Below are 20,081 nucleotides of genomic sequence, written 5' to 3' on the forward strand. Positions count from 1 at the left end.
TGTGTCAAGCGAACCACATCCCTTCCCCAGTGCCTGCAGTGGCTAAAGGAGCTAATTGTAGTGTCTCCCAGTATGTCCTGGGGGACAAGGCTTCAAGCATCTCTAGCAGATGTGTGTGTTAAAATTGATTCCTAAACACCTGTTCTATCCAGCAGCTTCTCCAGAGCCATTAGTCAAGCCAAATCATGTTTTTGCAAGTTCTTAACTTGTGTCTGTGTAGTTTTTCATCTCGATGATGCGCTCATGTGTTCCAAAAGTCAGCACACTTGCTGTTCTAGAGGGATTATTCTTCCTCACTTTGAAAGTAGTTTTGAAAGCAGAAAAATGACTTACTGCACCCATGTTTTAGAACCACACACACAAATGGCGAATACTGAACTCTGTGTGTGTGCACTCGCAGTGGCACCATGTAAAGGGAGTTGTTCTTAGGCTTGGTTATGAGTGTGCTCTGTCTTTTACTCACTTTGTGAAAAAAGGGCTTTTATGTGGTTCATGAAATGTCCTTTACTGCTCAAAAATCTGAAACTGTTCAGTCCTACGCAGTGATTGCGCCTAGGAATTCTGCATGTGTTTTTCCCTTCTACTCAGTTAGCAGCTTGGTTTCCTACATCTTCTGATACTTCTCCAATAGAGAAGGTTTTTTTAACTGAAAAAAAAATGCACGGTGAAATCTTTCATTTTAACGGTGTGTGAGAAATACAAGCGATACTGCCCTGGAATGGGAGTGTAGTTTATATAATGTTACACTGAAGCGTAAGGTTATATTGGCCTATAGTTTATCAGAGGAGATAGGGAAGCCTGTGGTAACTTTACACTAAGTAGTTACATCCTAAGAATTTGACCTGTGGTCTAAGATGCCTTAGAGAGAGGACTTGACCAGCAGGGGTTGCAGGCTGTTGTGATAACCCAAGAATCCAAAGGCACCACAAAATGTGATTGGAAAAGTTCTTAACCTGCTGCTGGTCTACATAGAAAGTGCTTCGGTTTTATCTCTCTAAAATAAATAAGAGCCGTTGCATTTGTAGGCGAACTTTACATGCTTTCTCTAGGGCTGATAGTAAGCAGAGTATGTATAATTCAGCTCTGCATTCTGTTCTTGCCAATATTCATTCTCTCTCTCTCTCTATTTGTTTCTGTATTTATAATCAGCACTTTCATAAAGATATATCATGGTGGTATGCATCACGTAAGAATATGATATGCAGCATATCATTTTTAAAAGTAATTTTGTAAGCTGTGTGTCCTTGCTTCTCATTTTGATCCTTTTACATGGTTTGTATATTTTGTGGTATTTTATGCCTTGAGATTTCCCATTATTTTTATTGATTACAGATTAGTAATCCTTTATTGTAATTGATAAGTGTAAACTATGTAATTATTATTTGCTGATGTTCAATTTCACTGTTTACTGTTAGATTCTAATGGATTATTGAATATTGCTTTACTTGATATAAGTTGTTTATTTCAAAGTTGTTGTGACGTTTTGTCTTGGATCAGATTGTTATTATTAATGTTTGATGTTTTATTGTGTGTTTCTATGTGTTGGAAGCTGCCCAGAGTGTCTGGGGCAACCCAGCCAGATGGACGGGGGTATATATTAAAAAATTATTATTATTAAGAATAAAATAAGTGAAAACCATCCATAAATACAGTTTGGTTAAAAAATGAAAATTCATACCTGGTTCAGTTGCTGGTTCTTTCCGTACCAATTATTTGAGAATTCTGTTCTCTAGTGTTAGCATAGTTACTACTGTCAAGAGCTGAGATCGCTCTAAAACTATGCAAAAAGCACTTAGAAATCAATCTGACCATTGCCAACACCCAAGCAACACTGGACACAGATAAGTCCCAATGGTGGAATCCACCATGGTCTGAGTCCTTCCTCTCCACCCCCTTTTAGCTGCTTTTTCACCCCCTAAATCCGCTCTTGAGGGTGTTTGTGAAAAGGAACTGAAGGTTCCATGGCATATGTTGGTAGACATAATTGGATGTTACCCCAAATCAATAAATTTCACAACAAAAAGAAGTAATAACGCAATCTCTGCTTCTCTCCTTTGCATTGTCTGCCAACAAACAGAGCAGAATCAGAGTACTTATAGTGCTGCCTGGAGCAGTGGGGGCAAAACTCATCAATTTAAAGCAGTTTAAATGGTTAATCTTCTTTAAGAGGTTGGGGAATGTAGAGTAGACTCAAGTGCCTGCTAACCAAACCAATTCAGAGTAGCATGAATCAAGAGTCAAAGAGGGGAGAGCGAAACTACATAGAAGAAATGTATTGCAAATTAAAATGTTTGGGTGGAGGGAATCCCAGAAGGATTTATGGTGTTGGGTTATAGCGTTGTGAAGAACACAACCATAGCAGAATTATTTCCCATGTGTGGAATTCAACACTTACAATGACTTTTCCATATGACCTTATGGTGGCAGAGGGACTCAGGAGCAGCTTCTGTTTCACCCACAATATACTGCTGGGTGAAGCAACCATTGCAGTTTGGCCCTCATACTGATCTTGGACGATGTATTGATACATTGCCCAGGCCTACTGTCCTGGATTTAAACACCATGTATGTAACCACTTTTGTCTGGACTAGGAATGCCTGTGTGGCTTATCGTCAGTGGTGGTTAGTTCCTGTTGGCAACAACTGGTCATAGAAATCACCCATCCACCATAAGTACCTCATATCACTAGTTCTATAAGAATGATACTTGCATACAACATACTTTCATGGGTATTACGTCAGATCTGGTGTTGACTGAGTCTCTTATCAGTACAGATTATCCTTTCTGGATTATCAGTAGGAGTGGTTTACTTTGAGTCGAGTGGGGTTATAATTTCCCTAATTTTATTCTTCTGGGTGTATAATGGTGGTGATTTTTCATCACTTGCATTAGGAATAGCCAACATGGCACCCATCAGATGTTGTGGACTCCAGTTCCCATCTGCCCCAGACAGAATGGTGAGGGAGGATCAGAGTTGGGGGTCTGCAACATCTGAAGGACACCATGTTGAAGCCCCTTGACTTCTGTGATACCTAGATAAATCTTTGAGAAGTTCTGGCTCTTATTTATCAGTTGCACATGCCAGTGGCAGATTATAGGGTTGCATGCTCTTGCTCTTTGCATCTCTGTAAAATTAGTCCATTTCCACCCCCTCACTAAATATCCAGGTTGGATCCTCTGCAAATGGCATGTGTACTGTATTTTTCACTATATAGGATGCACTTTTCCCCCTCCAAAAATGAAGGGGAAATGTGTGTGCGTCCCATGGAACGAATGCAGGCTCCTTGGCTTCAGCGATAGCAACGCGAAGCCTCCGAAGCGCAGAGGGAGCGCTCCCTCCGCGCTGCTTTTGCTGAAGCCTGGAGACCGAGAGTGGTTGGTGCGCAGCGGGAACTCGCGCTGCGCTCCGAAGGCTTTGGGTTCCTTTTGCTGAAGCCAGGAGAGCAAGACTCCTGGCTTCAGCAGAGAGGGAGAGCTGCCCAGCGCCCCTTCAGCGAAGCGGGAGGAGAAATGGAAGGGGCTCCGTTTCTCCTGCCGCTTCGCTGAAGGGGTGCTGAGCAGAGAGGGGGAGAATTTTTTCCCCTTGTTCTCCCCCTCTAAAACAAGGTGCGTCCTATGGTCGGGTGCGTCCTATAGAGCGAAAAATACGGTAATCCAAACTTGGTAAATCAAATACAGGCTTGTCACACTTTGGGAGGAGATTTACCTGTCTATTATTAGAATTAGGTTTGGATACTCCAAGTTGTGTTGCCATCTCCAAAATGTACCTCGCTTGCATATTACAGGTATCTGACAAGAACTTGATATTCACTGTTTATGACATGGTTTGCAATTCCCCAAAGCAGATGTGTCTAAAGTGGCAAAGTATTTGAAGTCAAATAGAGCAGAACAATTTTTAAAAGTAAACTCTTCTAGCATTCCACTGATCCACCCCATGACCCAATTTGCACAGCTTTGATTATAGCAGCAAAAGCATCTTTTATCAAGAGACAGAAAAATGGCAACATGGGTTATTTACAAGATCAAAGGGAAAAGGCTCTTGGACTCAAAGTCAGTGAATTTGCCGATCAGAACTACCTAACTGTGTGCCAATGAGCACTAGGGTATTACTGTCAGAAGACAGATTCATAATTCAAAATGACCTTAACAGGTTGGAGAACTGGACCCAAGCTAACGAACATGAATTTCGATAGGGACAAACGTAAGGTTCTGCACTTGGGCAGGAAGAGCCAGATGCACAAATATAAGATGGGAGACACCTGGCTTACTAGCAGTACATGTGAAAAGGATCCAGGGGTTTTGGTGGACCACAAGCTTAACATGAGTCAACAGTGTGATGCAGCAGCAAAAAAAAAGAGCTAATGCTATTCTAGGCTGCATCAACTGAAATAATAGTGTTCAGATCAAGGGAAGTAATAGTATTGCTCTATTCTGCCTTGGTCAGAGCACACCTGGAATAATGTGTCCAATTCTGGGCACCACAATTTAAGAAGGATGTTGACAAGCTGGAATGTGTGCAGAGGAGGGCAACCAAGATGATCAAGGGTCTGGAAACCAAGCCTTATGAGGAGCGCTTGAAGGAGCTGGGTATGTTTAGCCTGGAAAAGAGGAGATATGATAGCCATCTTCAAATATCTCAAGGGCTATCACATGGAAGATGGAGCATGCTTGTATTCTCCTACTCTGAAGGGTAGGACTCGAACCAATGGCTTCAAGTTACAAGAAAGGAGAATCCGACCAAACGTACAGAAAAACTTTCTGACAGAAAGAGTTGCTTGACAGTAGAATGGTCTCCCTCGGGAGGTTGTGGACTCTCCTTCCTTCGAGGTTTTGAAGCAGAGGTTGGATGACCATCTGTCATAGATGCTTTAGCTGAGATTCTTACATTGCAGGGAGTTGGACTAGATGATCCTTGGGGTCCCTTCCAACTCTATGATCCTATGATATGATTCTCTTACTCCGCCCTCAAATTGGAGGGGGGAAAGGCAAGACCATCCTTATAGTGTAACTGTGAGCAAAATTTTGTACAATGCGTCTCTTTACTACATTTTTTGGTCTTTAAGATGCCACAAGAATTATTTGTTGGTTTGCTTTATGGACTCTTTCTTTCGTTGGAGGTTAGTTGAGATTTGGACCTCAAATGATTGTGGCAATGTAACCTGGAGCATAAGGGACACGGGTGGCGCTGTGGTCTGAACCACAGAGCCCAGGGCTTGCTGATCAGAAGGTCAGCGGTTCAGATCCCTGCGACAGGGTGAGCTCCCGTTGCTCAGTCCCTGCTCCTGCCCACCTAGCAGTTCGAAAGCACATCAAAGTGCAAGTAGATAAATAGGTACCGCTCTGGTGGGAAGGTAAACGTTGTTTCTGTGCGCTGCTCTGGTTTCGCCAGAAGCGGCTTAGTCATGCTGGCCACATGATCCGGAAGCTGTCTGCGGACAAACGCCTGCTCCCTCGGCCAGTAGAGCAAGATGAGCAGCACAACCCCAGAGTCATCCACAACTGGACCTAACGGTCAGGGGTCCCTTTACCTTTAACCTGGAGCATAAGAGACTGGTGAGACGAGGGCAAAAGGGGATCCACAGATTTTGGTTCGGCCTAGTAGCCAGCCGTTATTTATGGTTGTCCCAAGAATTCTCTGCCATGCTCAGAGAACTTGGAGGAGGGATTTGATCAAAAACACACTTGAACTTAGTGTTCCCTGGAGCCTGGCAGGAAGCAAATGAGAATTTAGCAGTAGAAGCGAATATCTGATCCCTCCTTCTGAATTCTCTGCAGTTTGCAGGAAATTTGCTGGGATAGAGGGGATTTTCCTGATCCCTTTGAACGATACTTCTCTTTATCTGTCTTGCTTGGCATGCCATAAGTGATTAAAATGTTAAAGCAATAATGCAAAACTCGACAACTCAAAACATAACATCAATCACCTATGGGGAATAAACAGTCACAGCTAAGCAAAAAGTGCAGTTAAAATGCTTGAGTAACTGATTCTTTTAGGGCTTTTCTTTTAGTGTTAATGACAGTGCACATTTTTAATCTCCCCCCCCCAAAAAAAATTGTTTGATGTTTCAAATGCACGCTGACTGGCTGCAGCCCCATGCAGTTCATAATCTTGTTGAAAAATGCATGGTTTTCCTGGTGAGTGAAGATGCTCTTAGTCACTTGCAGAAAAGTCCCCAAAGCAGTTGTTTTTATGCTTGGAGGAGATAATGGCATATGGGGGGGGGGGGGAGACTAGCAAGCCCTGTTCTTTCCTCCTGCAGGTGCTTCAGGTAGGCAAATGTATTCAGGGACCACTGTACAAGGGGGCATGTGTAGGAAGGTGTACGATGTGCATGAGTAGAACAGGTTTCTGCTTGGGCAATGAAACTCTCCCTCCTTCTGTTTTGTACTGCAGCTCCCATGCTCTCCTCAGTCTACTCTGGAGGTGTGGGGGACCCTGTCTAATGCATCTGTGAAGGGGAAGCCCCATCCTAAGGGCACTTGCACAACATTGAATTTCACCCTCAGTTGTTTTTTTCGTCTTAAAAATAAAAATGGATGTTTTGGATAGATTTGTGGGATCTTTGCCTTGTATCGTATAAAACAGCCAAAACAAAACCAGCGTTTTGGAAAAGGTGCAAAGAGAACAGCTTTAATAATGAATCCTTTTCTTTTCTTTTACTGTTACAGAAAAGCTTGCCAGCAGCATGTCTAGACATGATGTTTTGTAGCATCCCTCTGTACAGTATATAGTCAAATTTAAACAGTGCTGGGGCGTGTAATGAATTTCTGAGTGACTACTAAATTCCTCGCATGGTGCTTCAGGGCATGAACAAAGAAGCCAAAGGATGTTAATCTTGGAAGTGAGAGTAGTCTGCAAGTTGTCTTGGTTTAGAGATAACTCTTCTTAGTCCTGCTGGTACCCTTGATTATTCACCTGGTTATTCTTAAAAATTGTCCTCTTGTCTAAAGTTTGACATTGGCATGAACTATAGTTCTATAGCAGGCATAGGCAAACTCTGTCCCTCCAGATGTTTGGGACTACAATTCCCATCATCCCTAGCTAACAGGACCAGTAGTCAGGGATGATGGGAACTGTAGTCCCAAACATCTGGAGGGACAGAGTTTGCCTATGCCTAGTCTATAGGGTACACAAAGGTGGCAGGATACACTGAGCTGCAAATGCTGCAGTAACTTGAAATCTGCCACCTTCTTCTCCTAAGAGTAAGCACAGTGCTGCAAAGCAAAGGAACCTTAATCTTTCATTTATTTTATTTTTATTGGTGGTGTTAATTATTTATGGTGACTTCCAATGCGCTATAAAGGGCATCATACAAAAGTACAACCTAGGCAATGAAACAGGAATGAAACGAGTGGCAGAATTCACAACAGAATCACGGTTCCTAAAACTCCCACATTTTCACAGTCTCTCCCCCCACCCACATCCCTTTTCTCCTAAGGCACACAGAAGAAGACACAATGGATCCTTTCTGTCCCGCCAGTGCTTTCCCCTGGGGAAATGGCTTTTCAGATGGATTGTGTTTAGTAGACGTCAGATGGTACCCCCAAGAGTTAGCTGACAGGCTATGTAAAATAAAGTAAAATAGTTCAGGCAAAACTAATTCCAGGGGCATGTTTGTGCCTGATACAGTGTCACTGTCAGTAGATGCAGAAAAAAATGTATAGGAGAGCTTTTGTATATTTACCTGAAAAGTATTAATCATTAGTGGAAGGCGAGGGGTTGTGGAATCCACATGCCAGCAGCTGTAGGAACAAGCAGGAACATCAGAGGCAGAAGCTGGGCATTAGGTTTGTTTTTGCAGATTGCTAGGAATGCCCTAGTTCAGGTCTTGCCTCCCACATGAACTCTTTGCATGGTCATAGGCAAGCTTCTCCCTTTTTAGCCTTACCTTCTCGCACCACTGGGACGCGAGTGGCCCTCTGGTGTAAACCACTGAGCCTTGGGCTTGCTGATCAAAAGGTAAGCGGTTCGAATCCCCGCGACGGGGTGAGCTCCCATTGCTCGGTCCCTGCTCCCGCCAACCTAGCAGTTCGAAAGCACACTAGTGCAAGTAGATAAATAGGTACCGCTCCGGCAGGAAGGTAAACGGCGTTTCCGTGCGCTGCTATGGTTTCGCCAGAAGCGGCTTAGTCATGCTGGCCACATGACCCGGAAAAACTGGCTGCGGAAGTGGACAAACGCCAGCTCCCTCGGCCTGTAAAGCGAGATGAGCGCCGCAACCCCAGAGTCGTTCGCGACTGGACTTAACTTTCTTTTACCTTTACCTTCTCGCACCACCACCCTATCTGCTGTATGGCTATGATGATGCCAAGCAACATTACTGGATTGCTGAGGGAAACCCTTACATGCATCTTGGGAGAGGAGGAATCACACATAGTAAGGGGCTTTTGGCCCCACCCCAATGTCACATGAGCTAAATCCCTGAGCTGCTGTGCATCCACATCTCAGGTGTGTTCATTGGGACCAGGGGTTGGGGGCCACATGACCTTGAGGTGGCTCCACCAGTGAAGTTCTGACCTACAAATCCACACATGTACACAAAGCGCATGTGAAGCTCTTTGTGAACACACAAATGCTATTGGCCTAGGTTCTTCCTGGGACAGTGCACGTTTTGGGGGAAGAAAAAAAATGTTTGTTCGACTAACCCAAAACTTTGCTAATTACATGTCGTCTGTTTCCCCTCTCTCGGGATTCTAGAAGGCAGTTCCTAGAGCAAAGAATAGGAAGTGTCCTCTCAGTCTGTCAGACGCTGTCTTCACATACACAGGAAGTCCCTAACTCACCAACGGTTTCAGACCCATTGGCTACCCTCACCTGGTTTAGTCGGCCAGGCAAAGCAGTTCCTGTTGTGTGACTGCTGTTGCATGCTGACAACTTTGAGGAGCACAGGTGAGATCTGAGTGCAGGGTGGAGACCAAAGGTGCACAAACTACCCCAGAAGGAGTGCAGCGTACCCCACACCAGAGGCAAAGGTAAAGGGACCCCTGACCATTAGGTCCAGTCATGGCCGACTCTGGGGTTGCGGCGCTCATCTCGCTTTATTGGCCTAGGGAGCCGGCGTACAGCTTCCAGGTCATGTGGGCAGCATGACTAAGCTGCTTCTGGCAAACCAGAGCAGTGCATGGAAACGCCGCTTACCTTCCTGCTGGAGCGGTACCTATTCATCTACTTGCATTTAGACGTGCTTTTGAACTGCTAGGTTGGCAGGAGCAGGGACCGAGCAATGGGAGCTCACCCCTTCGCGGGGATTTGAACTGCTGGCCTTCTTATCGGCAAGCCTTAGGCTCCGTGGTTTAACCCACAGCGCCACCCGCGTCCCCCACACCAGAGGTACTACTCCCCTAACATACCACTTAAATAAATCCCTCGATACTCAGCTCTTGGGATCCTAGCTACTATCACAATATTGATTTCAATGGAATTTCCAAATATGTGGTCTTAAGATTAGGGCATCATTGTACAGTGGTACCTCCGGTTGCGGACGGTATCCGTTCCACAGGCCCGGTTGGATTCTGAGGTTTCCGCAACCTGAAAACCGCTTCTGCACATGCATGCGCGATGAAACCTGGTAAAATACTTCAGGGCTTGCCGCGCGCATTACGTAGACAGAAGTACGACTATATATCATAGGATCCAAATTCAATCAATCACTGGTTTTATTTATGCTTCGGTCTCTTTAATCCCCAATGCCAGTTTCTTAAATTTGGATTTGGGATGGGTTTATGGGAGCAGCACTGGATGTTGCAAATCTTATTTTGAAGCCTTGGGATTCTGAACATGTAGCTTCTAGTTTAAATTATATCATTTATTTATTATTCTGTACATTAATGCTGCACATTGAAGCATTCAGTTGCACACATGGACCACAATTTATTCTTTTGATTACCTTGCTGCTTGTGTGAGGATTTTTTTCGCTGCCATTGGCTAGATCTTGCATTTTATTGGTGGAAACTGCTTTAATTGTTAAAACCTATCACGTTATTGCTGATCTGTTTTACCGTAAAGGCTGAAGTTTAATGTTTCCTCCTCTATTTTTTATAAATGTGTTATCTCTGCCTTGAGGGAAAGTGGAGTATCTTTTGGGTTAGGCCAACATAAAGTTCACTCCTAACTTTAAGATGTTAAGTTTTTGGAAACCCTCCTCAGAACAATTCTAGGAGTACAGAATCAAAATTGCTTTTCACCAACCTTGGTAAAACAGTGGATAAAATTATGTTTCTTTCTTTTTAACCTGGTAAAAATTGGGTGTTGTAGAAAGCACACCTTAAATTCAGCTCCTGAGAGATGTACTTCCACCTGTGAACCTACTGAAGGGAGCAAAGGGTGCTGACAGGGTATTGCGAATTTGCCAGTGTTAACACAAACACACACACACACACACACACACACACACACACAATGTTACCTACATTGATTAGCTGATAGGACTGGTGGTTCAAAACTGGTACTGGAGATAGCACTTTATGGAATCTGGCTTCAGAAAAAGCCGCCTTATATTTTTATAAGTAGGTTTTGTAATGGAGTCACTAGGTTTTCTCTGACAGATCAGCTTCCCACATAACCACAGTGACTGAGACTTTCTACTTCAGTTTCTAGGTAAAAAGATGACCTCTAAGTATTGTTCCCTAATCTATGGCATTTATCATCTGAAGTATTATTAGACTATTATTTTTAGGTTTCTCTTTCATATACCTGACTGTTCCACTTTCCTGAAACCTTACCTATGATATGCATTTTCAAAAAGGCTATTAAAAGTGAACCTACTCTTAGAGCTGGCTTAAATCCGGGTACAGTGGTGCCCCGCAAAACGAATGCCTCGCAAGACGGAAAACCCGCAAGACGAAAGGGTTTTCCGTTTGCGAGTTGCTTCGCAAGACGAATTTCCCTATGGGCTTGCTTCGCAAGAAGAAAGCCCATAGGAAAATCTCTGGGGACCTCTTTTAAATGCTGGCGGTGGGGAGCAAAGCCTCCCCCCCCCTCCGGCCTTCAGAAGAGGTCCAGGAAGGCCGGCGGGGGCCGAAAGGCTTTGCTCCCCACCGCCAGCATTTAAAAAGCTGTCCGGGATAGCAGGGAAGCGCTTCCCGCTATCCCGGACGGCTTTTGAAGGCTGGCGGGGGGGGGGAGCAAAAACTTTCGCCCCCCGCCGGCCTTCAGAAGAGGTCCTGGACCTCAGAGGAGGTCCTCGAAAGTCTTTGCTCCCCCCTGCCTGCCTTCCTGGGAGAGCGGAGAAACGCAGCGCGTTTCTCCGCTTTCCCAGATGGCTTTTGAAGGTCCTGGACCTCTTCTGAAGGCTGGCGGGGGGCGAAAGTCTTTGCTCCCCCCCCCCCGCCTGCCTTCCTGGGGGCTTTAAAATCCTTTGCTGCCGCCCGCCAGCATTTTAAAAAACCCCGGGACAGCGGAGAAGTCCTCTGCTGTCCCGGGGTTTTTTAAAATGCTGGGGGTGGGAAGAAAAGCCCTTGTCCCCCCCCCCCCCAGCCTTCAGAAGAGGTCGGGGGACAGACTGTCCCCGGACCTGGTCTGAAGGCGGTTTCCATAGGAACGCATTGATTGATTTTCAATGCATTCCTATGGGAAACCGTGCTTCGCAAAACGAAAAACTCGCAAGACGAAAAGACTTGCGGAACGAATTCATTTCGTCTTGCGAGGCACCACTGTACTTAGCTTTTTACATTCGAAGGGGACATTCATCCAAATTGATTCATGGTGCCCAGGAAATGCTAAAGTTTCTGCCTATATATATACCTGATTTGTTTCAAGAGATAAATTTCTTTACTTAGAAAAACTAGGAAGAGAGGGAATTGGATATACAGTGGTTGTTTTTGTTTAGTCGTTTAGTCGTGTCCGACTCTTCGTGACCCCCTGGACTAGAGCACGCCAGGCACTCCTGTCTTCCACTGCCTCCCGCACTTTGGTCAAACTCATGCTGGTAGCTTCGAGGACACTGTCCAACCATCTCGTCCTCTGTCGTCCCCTTCTCCTTGTGCCCTCCATCTTTCCCAACATCAGGGTCTTTTCCAGGGAGTCTTCTCTTCTCATGAGGTGGCCAAAGTATTGGAACCTCAGTTTCACGATCTGTCCTTCCAGTGAGCACTCAGGGCTGATTTCCTTATACAGTGGTACCTCGGGTTAAGTACTTAATTCATTCTTAACCTGGAGGTCCGTTCTTAACCTGAAACTTTTCTTAACCTGAAGCACCACTTTAGCTAAAGGGGCCTCCCACTGCTGCCGCGCCGCCGGAGCACAATTTCTGTTCTCATCCTGAAGCAAAGTTCTTAACCTGAGGTAATATTTCTGGGTTAGCGAAGTATGTAACCTGAAGCGTTGCCTGTTGTGTGCCTGTTACATAATTTTGCAGCCAGCTTAGATAGCAAAAAATGGGGAGAATGAAGACTAAGGTTTACTTACACATGAGAAGCAGCCAAACAGGTTTCAAGTGGGTCCAGGAGTGCCCCAAACAATTCTAACATTATTGGACATCCAAAGATTGTAACAGATAGGTGTGCTATGACCAGAAAGTATGAGTAAACCGTATGCATGCAGAGCAAATGGTTCTCAACCACCCACCAAAAATAATCCAAGTTATAGGTCAAAATTGCCTGTGTATGTACAGGAGAAATTCTAGAAAGCTGCCTATTTTGCAGATTAGAGAGACAAGCTTCAAGGGAAATCTATGAATTCATGTTAGAGAGCTCAAATGCAAATGCAAGCTCCCCTTCGCTACTTCTCCTTTTGCAACGGATGCAACATAGTCACAGGACACCTATAAATGCACATAGAAACTCTGCCTCCATACATGATGTCAGAAAGACAAGAGACTCGCTTCCTCATTCAAGCAACACAGCTAAGAGGAGCAGATAAGGAGACAGACATGTAGGGATGTATGAGAGGTACTAATATAGCAACCACCACCCAAATTTAAGGGAGGAAGAAGACTCAAGAAAGGTACAAGAAAAAGAGTCAACACACATACCTGTCGTCTCCTAGAACTGCTAGCACATTTGCAAAGCTTAAGCAGGGTTGGTAATGGTTTCAAGTTGGATAAGGGGCTGTGTGTTGAGATTACTGCATTGCAGGCGGTTGGACTAGGTCAGGCTTCTTCAACTTCGTCCCTCCAGGTGTTTTTGGCCTACAGCTCCCATGATCCCTAGCTAGCAGGACCAGTGGTCAGGGATGAAGAGAATTGTAGTTTCAAAATATCTGGAGGCCCGAGGTTGAGGAAGCCTAGATCAGTGTTTTTCAACCACTGTTCCACGGCACACTAGTGTGCCGCGAGATGTTGCCTGGTGTGCCGTGGGGAAAAATGAAAAATCCGAAAGATTTTTTTTTAAAAAATGTCACATTTTCGCCCACTAGGTGGGCGCCGGACTGTGTCCACCCTATTTTCCATCCATCCTGGGTGGGGATCAGATCGGATGGGATCGGATGAGAGCGGACAGGCGGTCCCCTCTCATCCGATTCCCCATAGAGAGCAGCGGGGCTCTGACATCTCCCTCTCCGCACACAGTGAGGAGACGGAGCTGTCATCCGCCGGCTCAGCGGGGATCAGCGGATCGATCCCCGCTGAGCAGAGAACGGTCCGCAACGTTTTTGTTTGCCATTAAAGAAAAAAATATTAAACATTTTCTAATGGTGGTGTGCCTCGTGATTTTTTTCATGAAACAAGTGTGCCTTTGCCCAAAAAAAGGTTGAAAAACACTGGCCTAGATGACTCTCAGGTACCTCCCAACTCTTCAATTTTATGATTCTATCATGCCTTTCTCTCTCCCTCTTTTGAACTGTTTAAAGTTAGTTCAAGATCCCAAAGCTGGTAGCCATGGTTTTTCCGTTCAGATGGGAAAATATGGTTAATTAGATACTTCCTGTGCATTGTGAAGGGGGGAAAAACAGTTTGTGCTGATCTCTCCTTAAGTCAAGATATGATCCAAACATGGCTGTGTCGATATTACATGCAGGACAACAGGGATGGCTTGGCTTTTTGGTTTGAGGTGTGTGTTCGGAATTCATGGGAGGTTTTGCCAACAATGATGGCTTAAGCTGTTGTTGGTTCACATCCCTTGCATCAGGCATGTCCAGAGTCCGTTTCAGGGGCCTAATCTGGCCCGTCGGTCGGTTTAATCCAGCCCCTGTGGAAGTTTATTTCCTGGGGTAAAACCCTAAAAAAAACCTCACCAACTTCAATCCTAAAAGAAGCTCAACAATGCCAACCCTAAAAGAAGATTAACAACTTTGGTCGGCCCTCACGGCCCTTCACTTCATCAAATCCGGCCCTCTTTGAAAAAAGTTTGGACACTATTGCTTTATGTCAATTAAATCATATCATATATGCCTGAAGACTCTACGTATTCCATTCTGGTGGGGCAACGCATGGGCATGTTGCTTCCTTTTATCCATTGGATTCTTCTGCCCATTGTGGATCTGTGGAAGATTTTCCTTTCCTTTTGCCTCTTTTGAAACAGGCAGCTTTCATATTGTCGCTGGGTTTTTTTGGGGGGGGGGTCAATAACATATTGGCAAATTCAGGTTGTAAAATTAAAGTGGATTTGGTGCTTTTGCACAACAAACCTGTTTCTCCCCCCTGCCCCCGCCCTTCAAACAACTTGACTTCTTGCAGTTAGGAAAGTGACAGGAAAATGCGCTGGGAAGTGTGGGGTGAGAATTCCTTGGTGTAACATTGTGTAACCTCCCTTCAAAGAAAATTGGAACGAATGCCCAAGAAACAGCCGATATGCAGACAAATCAGGATGAATGTTCAGTAAACAGATCTGTCTGGAAGCAGCCAGAGTGTGAAAAGCTTGTCTTTGGTTTGTTTTCAAGTACACCCCCTGCTTGCCTCAGGATGATAAACAGGCCTGTTATGGTGTTTTTAATCTCTCTTAGGGAAGGAAGTACGCTTTTAAATAAACATCAGATACCTTTCCATTTCTGCTATCTTGAATGAAAATGAAATCTTTAAAATACCTTGCTGTTTGTGTGTCGCACTGTGCTCTTGAAACTGTTTCAAAGGTACTTCATAATTTCCCCCTTTCTCTCCTTGAAAAATCCAAGTGAATTAAAAGCAATTAAGAGCTTCAAAGCCAGCTATATTTAAAAATAGTTGCATTTTTGTGCATGTTTCTTCAATAGAGTCCTTCGCCTATTGGAAACAGCAAGGCTGGATCTCTTCCAGCCTTCTCCTATATTATTTGATAACTTAGTTGTGACTAAAGCCTTTAACATACTCTGAATATTTAGATAAATGCTGCTTTTTAATTTTAAAAAGAGCACTCTGTGCTCCTTTTGATCTGACTCACTTATCCCTTTCATCAACGCCTGCCGTCCTCTTTCGCAAACCACTTCTGCTACTGAGCTCTGTCATCTGTAGGCTGCACAGTTAATACAGGATTGATCAAAACTGGGTGGCTGTGATGCATAGCTAGATTTACATAAGCCTGCAGAACTATCTGCCTTGTTTCAGGCTTCTCTCGGCTGTCAAAATCTAGAGAATTCTAGGTCCACACTCTTCTCTACATACCTCTTCACTGTCCCTCCAGGCGATTCCAGTGGCTGGTCCCAACATGTGGAATTGGGGGGGGGGGTCCACCTGCTTCTGCTCTCTGATTGTTATGTAGCCTCCCCTTCTCTTAGGCAGAGGCTTGTCCTGTTCCTCCGCACCCTTCTCTTTTGTAGGACGTTTGTGCTAACACCCAATTTTGACTTGCTTATAGGGGAGCTTCAGTTGTGGTTTGCTGGCCCCAGCCTTGGTAGCCCTTGCACTTGGAAATAAGGTAAAGGTAAAGGGACCCCTGACCATTAGGTCCAGTAGTGACTGACTCTGGGGTTGCGGCGCTCATCTCGCTTTATTGGCCGAGGGAGCCGGCGTACAGCTTCCGGATCATGTGGCCAGCATAACTAAGCCGCTTCTGGCGAACCAGAGCAACGCACGGAAACGCCGTTTACCTTCCCGCCAGAGTGGTACCTATTTATCTACTTGCACTTTGACATACTTTCGAACTGCTAGGTTGGCAAGAGCAGGGACCGAGCAATGGGAGCTCACCCCATCGCGGGGATTTGAACCACCGACCTTCTGATCGGCAAGTCCTAGGCTCTGTGGTTTAGACCACAGCGCCACCCGCACCTTGCACTTGGAAATACAAGTGTGCAAATGCAGAAGAGCGCCTGTGCGGTAGAACTAATACTCCCACAACTTCCCCCCTCTACCTCTCCCTCCCCCCCCCGCCATGTTTAAATCAGTTGGGCTCCAAAACCAGAAATATGCTCAACTTCTGGGAGCAAAGGGGTTTTAAAAGGAGAATTGGTGAGTGCATAAGGGGTTAAATGCCCCCTTCTCCCCATGCCAGTTCTCCAATACAAATCACCTCTCTGCCCCTCCCCCAATGTTTGTGGGCCTTGGCAATTGATGCTTCCCTATGAAGGACATGTCTTATGGCATGGGTAGGCAAACTAAGGCCCGGGGGCCGGATCCAGCCCAATCGCCTTCTAAATCCGGCCCACGGATGGTCCAGGAATCAGCGTGTTTTTACATGAGTAGAATGTGTGCTTTTATTTAAAATGCATTTCTGGGTTATTTGTGGAGCCTGCCTGGTGTTTTTACATTAGTAGAATGTGTGCTTTTATTTAAAATGCACCTCTGGGTTACTTGTGGGGCATAGGAATTCGTTCATTTTTATTTTTATTTTCAGAATATAGTCCAGCCCCCCCCCCCAAGGTCTGAGGGAAGGTGGACCGGCCGGCCCCCTGCTGAAAAAGTTTGCTGACCCCTGTAAAGCCCCAAGTGATCAGCCAGATGGGACCAACATGTAGTTCCATAATGACCAACACCAAACCACGAATGGGAGGAAGAAAATAAAAAAATATATAATGGAATTAAGTATTTATTACAATGACATTGTGATAAATATTTCAGTGCATTTTAAGGACAGATGCTCTTTTATCAGGGGAAGCTATTTTTAACCGATTCCGTCCATAAGCCACAACGCAAGGCTCTTGCTAACTTCTCAGAGGTGTGTGGGCTGCCTCGCATGGCTCTGTGGCATGTGTTTGCCTCGGCTGGTCACTGTTTTGTGCAGGTGTGGTCCACTCCCCCAGATGTACATTGCACCAAATCGGAGTAGCACCAGCCCCTAGCATCCTTAGTGGTCCTTGAGTAAAATGTTTGTGTTGCAGCTTTTAACCTCATTGCACTGTAAGCAGTGCTGAGACATTCAGTTGGTTCAGGGCGCAGGATATAAATGGTAATAGCAGGATGCTGTTGTCGGTTTTTAAAACAACACCAACGGAGAAGGTGGAAGAGTAAAGGTGGAAGGGTTTGGTCAGTTTTTGGTTTAATTCACTGTGGGAATGCTGAAACATGAGGAACTACGCAACTGGCCTATAAAATGCAGAATAGTCCTCTGATGACTCATCTAGTATAATGCAGTATATTTGTCAAGGAGACTGAATCATGCAAGGGGGGGGGGAGAGCCACTTTTCTACTAACCAGCTGGTACTCGAGTCAGCAAGGCAATCCATTTTATCGTATGGTTTATTGTGGCAATAATGGTAAAAACTGCACGCGGGGTTATAAAATGTAGAGGAAATGGCATCTGTCGGCAGGTACGTGTCTTCCTCTTTTAGATGCTGTGTGTGCCTGGGCTCAGGTAGCCGGAATTTTCCTCTTTCCGTGGTTTCTAGTCTCCCTTTTTAAAAACAAGTCTGTAAATTCTGCAGTGGTCTGTTGTGGAAAGAAGGCACATTTTAATGGCTTACATTTAAGATGTTTCACTGAGGAGAGTAACTTGTGCTTACATGACCCTTTTGGACTGAAATGTGGAGTTTGGGGGCAGGGGGAGGGATAAAGGCTACCTGTTCATGAACTGAGTGACAGGGCAAAAAGGGAACTGGATTTTGAATGGCAAAGCATATCATTGGGAACTGCGGCTCTTATCTATATGAGTTGGCAGGTGACTAACATTCCTTGAAGGATGAGTGTATCTATCATAGGTGATTTGAGTTGTGATAAATTAGACTTTAACCAACGGCATATGCAGTAATAAGAGAGGGCTCTTGCCCTGGGGAGGATTTCCCTCTTACCATGGACAATTTCTTTTATATTTCACAAAATGCTGTATTGCTATTTATTTTTGTCTGTATTTGCTTTATGCAGCATTAAAAAAACAAAAACAAACCAGGGATGAAAAAAAGACAAATTCAACCACAGGTAGAGGTGCATTTATGGAAGTCTGTGGGGACACTTACATTTTGCCAGTGGCCTGGTGGTGCGGCTTGCAGATCCAGTAATCCAACTGTTCTATTTATAGCCATGCCTGTAAAGCATAACAAAGCCTAGGGGTCGGGCCAGTTTTGCTGATAGATGTGCTTAGCATCACAGCTTAAGCTAATGGTCCCTAAAGGTAAAGGTAAAGGACTCCTGACAGTAAAATACAGTCGCAGACGACTCTGGGGTTGCAGTGCTCATCTTGCTTTACTGGCCGAGGGAGCTGATTTGTCTGCAGACAGTTTATCTGGGTCATGTGGCCAGCATGACTTAGCCGCTTCTGACGAAACCAGAGCAGCACACGGAAACACCGTTTACCTTCCCGCTGGAGCGGTGCCTATTTATCTACTTGCACTTTGATGTGCTTTCGAACTGCTAGGTTGGCAGGAGCAGGGAACGAGCAACGGGAGCTCACCCCGTCACAGGGATTCGAACTGCCGACCTTGTGATAGGCAAGTCCTAGGCTCTGTGGTTTAGAGCACAGCACCACCTTGTCCCTAGGTCCCCTTCAAAGCCCCTCCAAAACTTTAAGCAGGCTTCACCAGCAAAAGCTCATCTTCCAACAGAGCCCATCTTCCTATCATTTCTGTATCTGTGGAATATTTTGCCTAAAGACAAAAGTGAATTTTGATAAAGAAACATTATTGAATGAATGCTTTCCCTTTTGTATTAATTTGATAACAACAACAAAATGCAAACATAACAACAGCAAAGAAAACACAATAATCAAAAATGTTAATCATAAGGCATCACACCCTGGAAGGACAAATGCTTTGACACACGGCTCAGCAAGCAATATTTGTATTAATGAACTGTAGCCATAGCACATGTGACCATGCTATCTGCTGGGAGACTTGTCTGGGGAGTTTTAGAAGAAACAGGAAGAATAGTGGTTGTCTAACAACAAGGTTATCTTGATTTTTAAAAATGACATACATCATCTGTATGTCTTCTTTTTCTTTTTTAAGTAACAAATAATTGTCTGAGGACCGTTTTCAGCCGTGGATGCTATTGTAGAAGAATGATCAATTCATTAAAATTCCCCCTTCTGTGTGTTCACCCTCTCAATATGACATCTAGTTATTTTATTGAAAGCAATTGTACTCCACACTCTCCGCATCTTACAGTATTTGAAATCTACAATTATCTAAAAGAAACAGGAGCCATCACTTAAAAACAAACACTTAAAAAATTTACTTGCTGCATGAAGCAAAAGTCTGCTGGAATAAAACAAAGTGTTCACCAATTGGCAAAGAAGAAGAAGAAGAGGAAAGGCAAGAGAGGATATGTGTATATGTCTGTATTTTCACAGTTTATTACATGCTCACAAGGGAAGGAAACTTGTGAGTGAGTGGTTCCTTGATCTTGGAAGACAGAAAATTGCCTGCCCTGCCCAGTGTAACCTCCCAGTTGGATTACTATGTGGGTCTATCCTTGGAGTCAGCCTGGGGGCTGCAGCTTGTGTACTTGTGGGGTAACAAAAGGCGAGGTGGATGAAATATCCTGAGTTGGATTATATTGTTTTCAGTGTTGCTTTCCATCTTTCTTGTCCCCACTCACCTCCATCCTGCGTTCATTTTATTTTATTTTGAAGAACGGAGTTTATGACCCATAGGACAGAAAGTTGGGCAGGGGGAGGAACAAAGGAGGAAAAGAGAAGAGAAATAAATGTTTGATGTAAATCAGAAAATGTAGCTCATTCCCAAATGCCTTTTGTTGGAATGTTAAATAATGTGATGTTTCGCTCGAAAACTTGGTCCAGAGATTTACCTTTTCACCTAAGGAATTCATGTCACTTTTCAGCCTGCAATTGTCTTGTGATTTTTA

General features: G+C 44.6%; 1 protein-coding gene across 3 annotated transcripts in view; it reads left to right on the top strand.

The window, feature by feature from the left end:
• Positions 1 to 20,081, top strand: part of SPRED2 (sprouty related EVH1 domain containing 2) — an 82,081-nt gene that overhangs the window by 24,856 nt on the left and 37,144 nt on the right. Inside the window, exon 1 of one of the 3 annotated variants that reach the window (XM_081906431.1) lies at positions 17,476 to 17,593. The exons of 1 other annotated variant lie outside the window; for it this stretch is intronic. In XM_081906431.1, the coding sequence (XP_081762557.1) occupies positions 17,577 to 17,593 (17 nt within the window). In that variant the 5' untranslated portion in view covers positions 17,476 to 17,576. Of the gene's footprint in view, positions 1 to 17,475; positions 17,594 to 20,081 lie in introns of those variants that run through there. One more of the 3 variants, XM_081906432.1, reaches the window with a different exon arrangement.

This window comes from Podarcis melisellensis (assembly GCF_964234715.1).
Source record: "Podarcis melisellensis genome assembly, chromosome: 3".
In the NCBI taxonomy this organism is placed as follows: Eukaryota; Metazoa; Chordata; class Lepidosauria; order Squamata; family Lacertidae; genus Podarcis; species Podarcis melisellensis.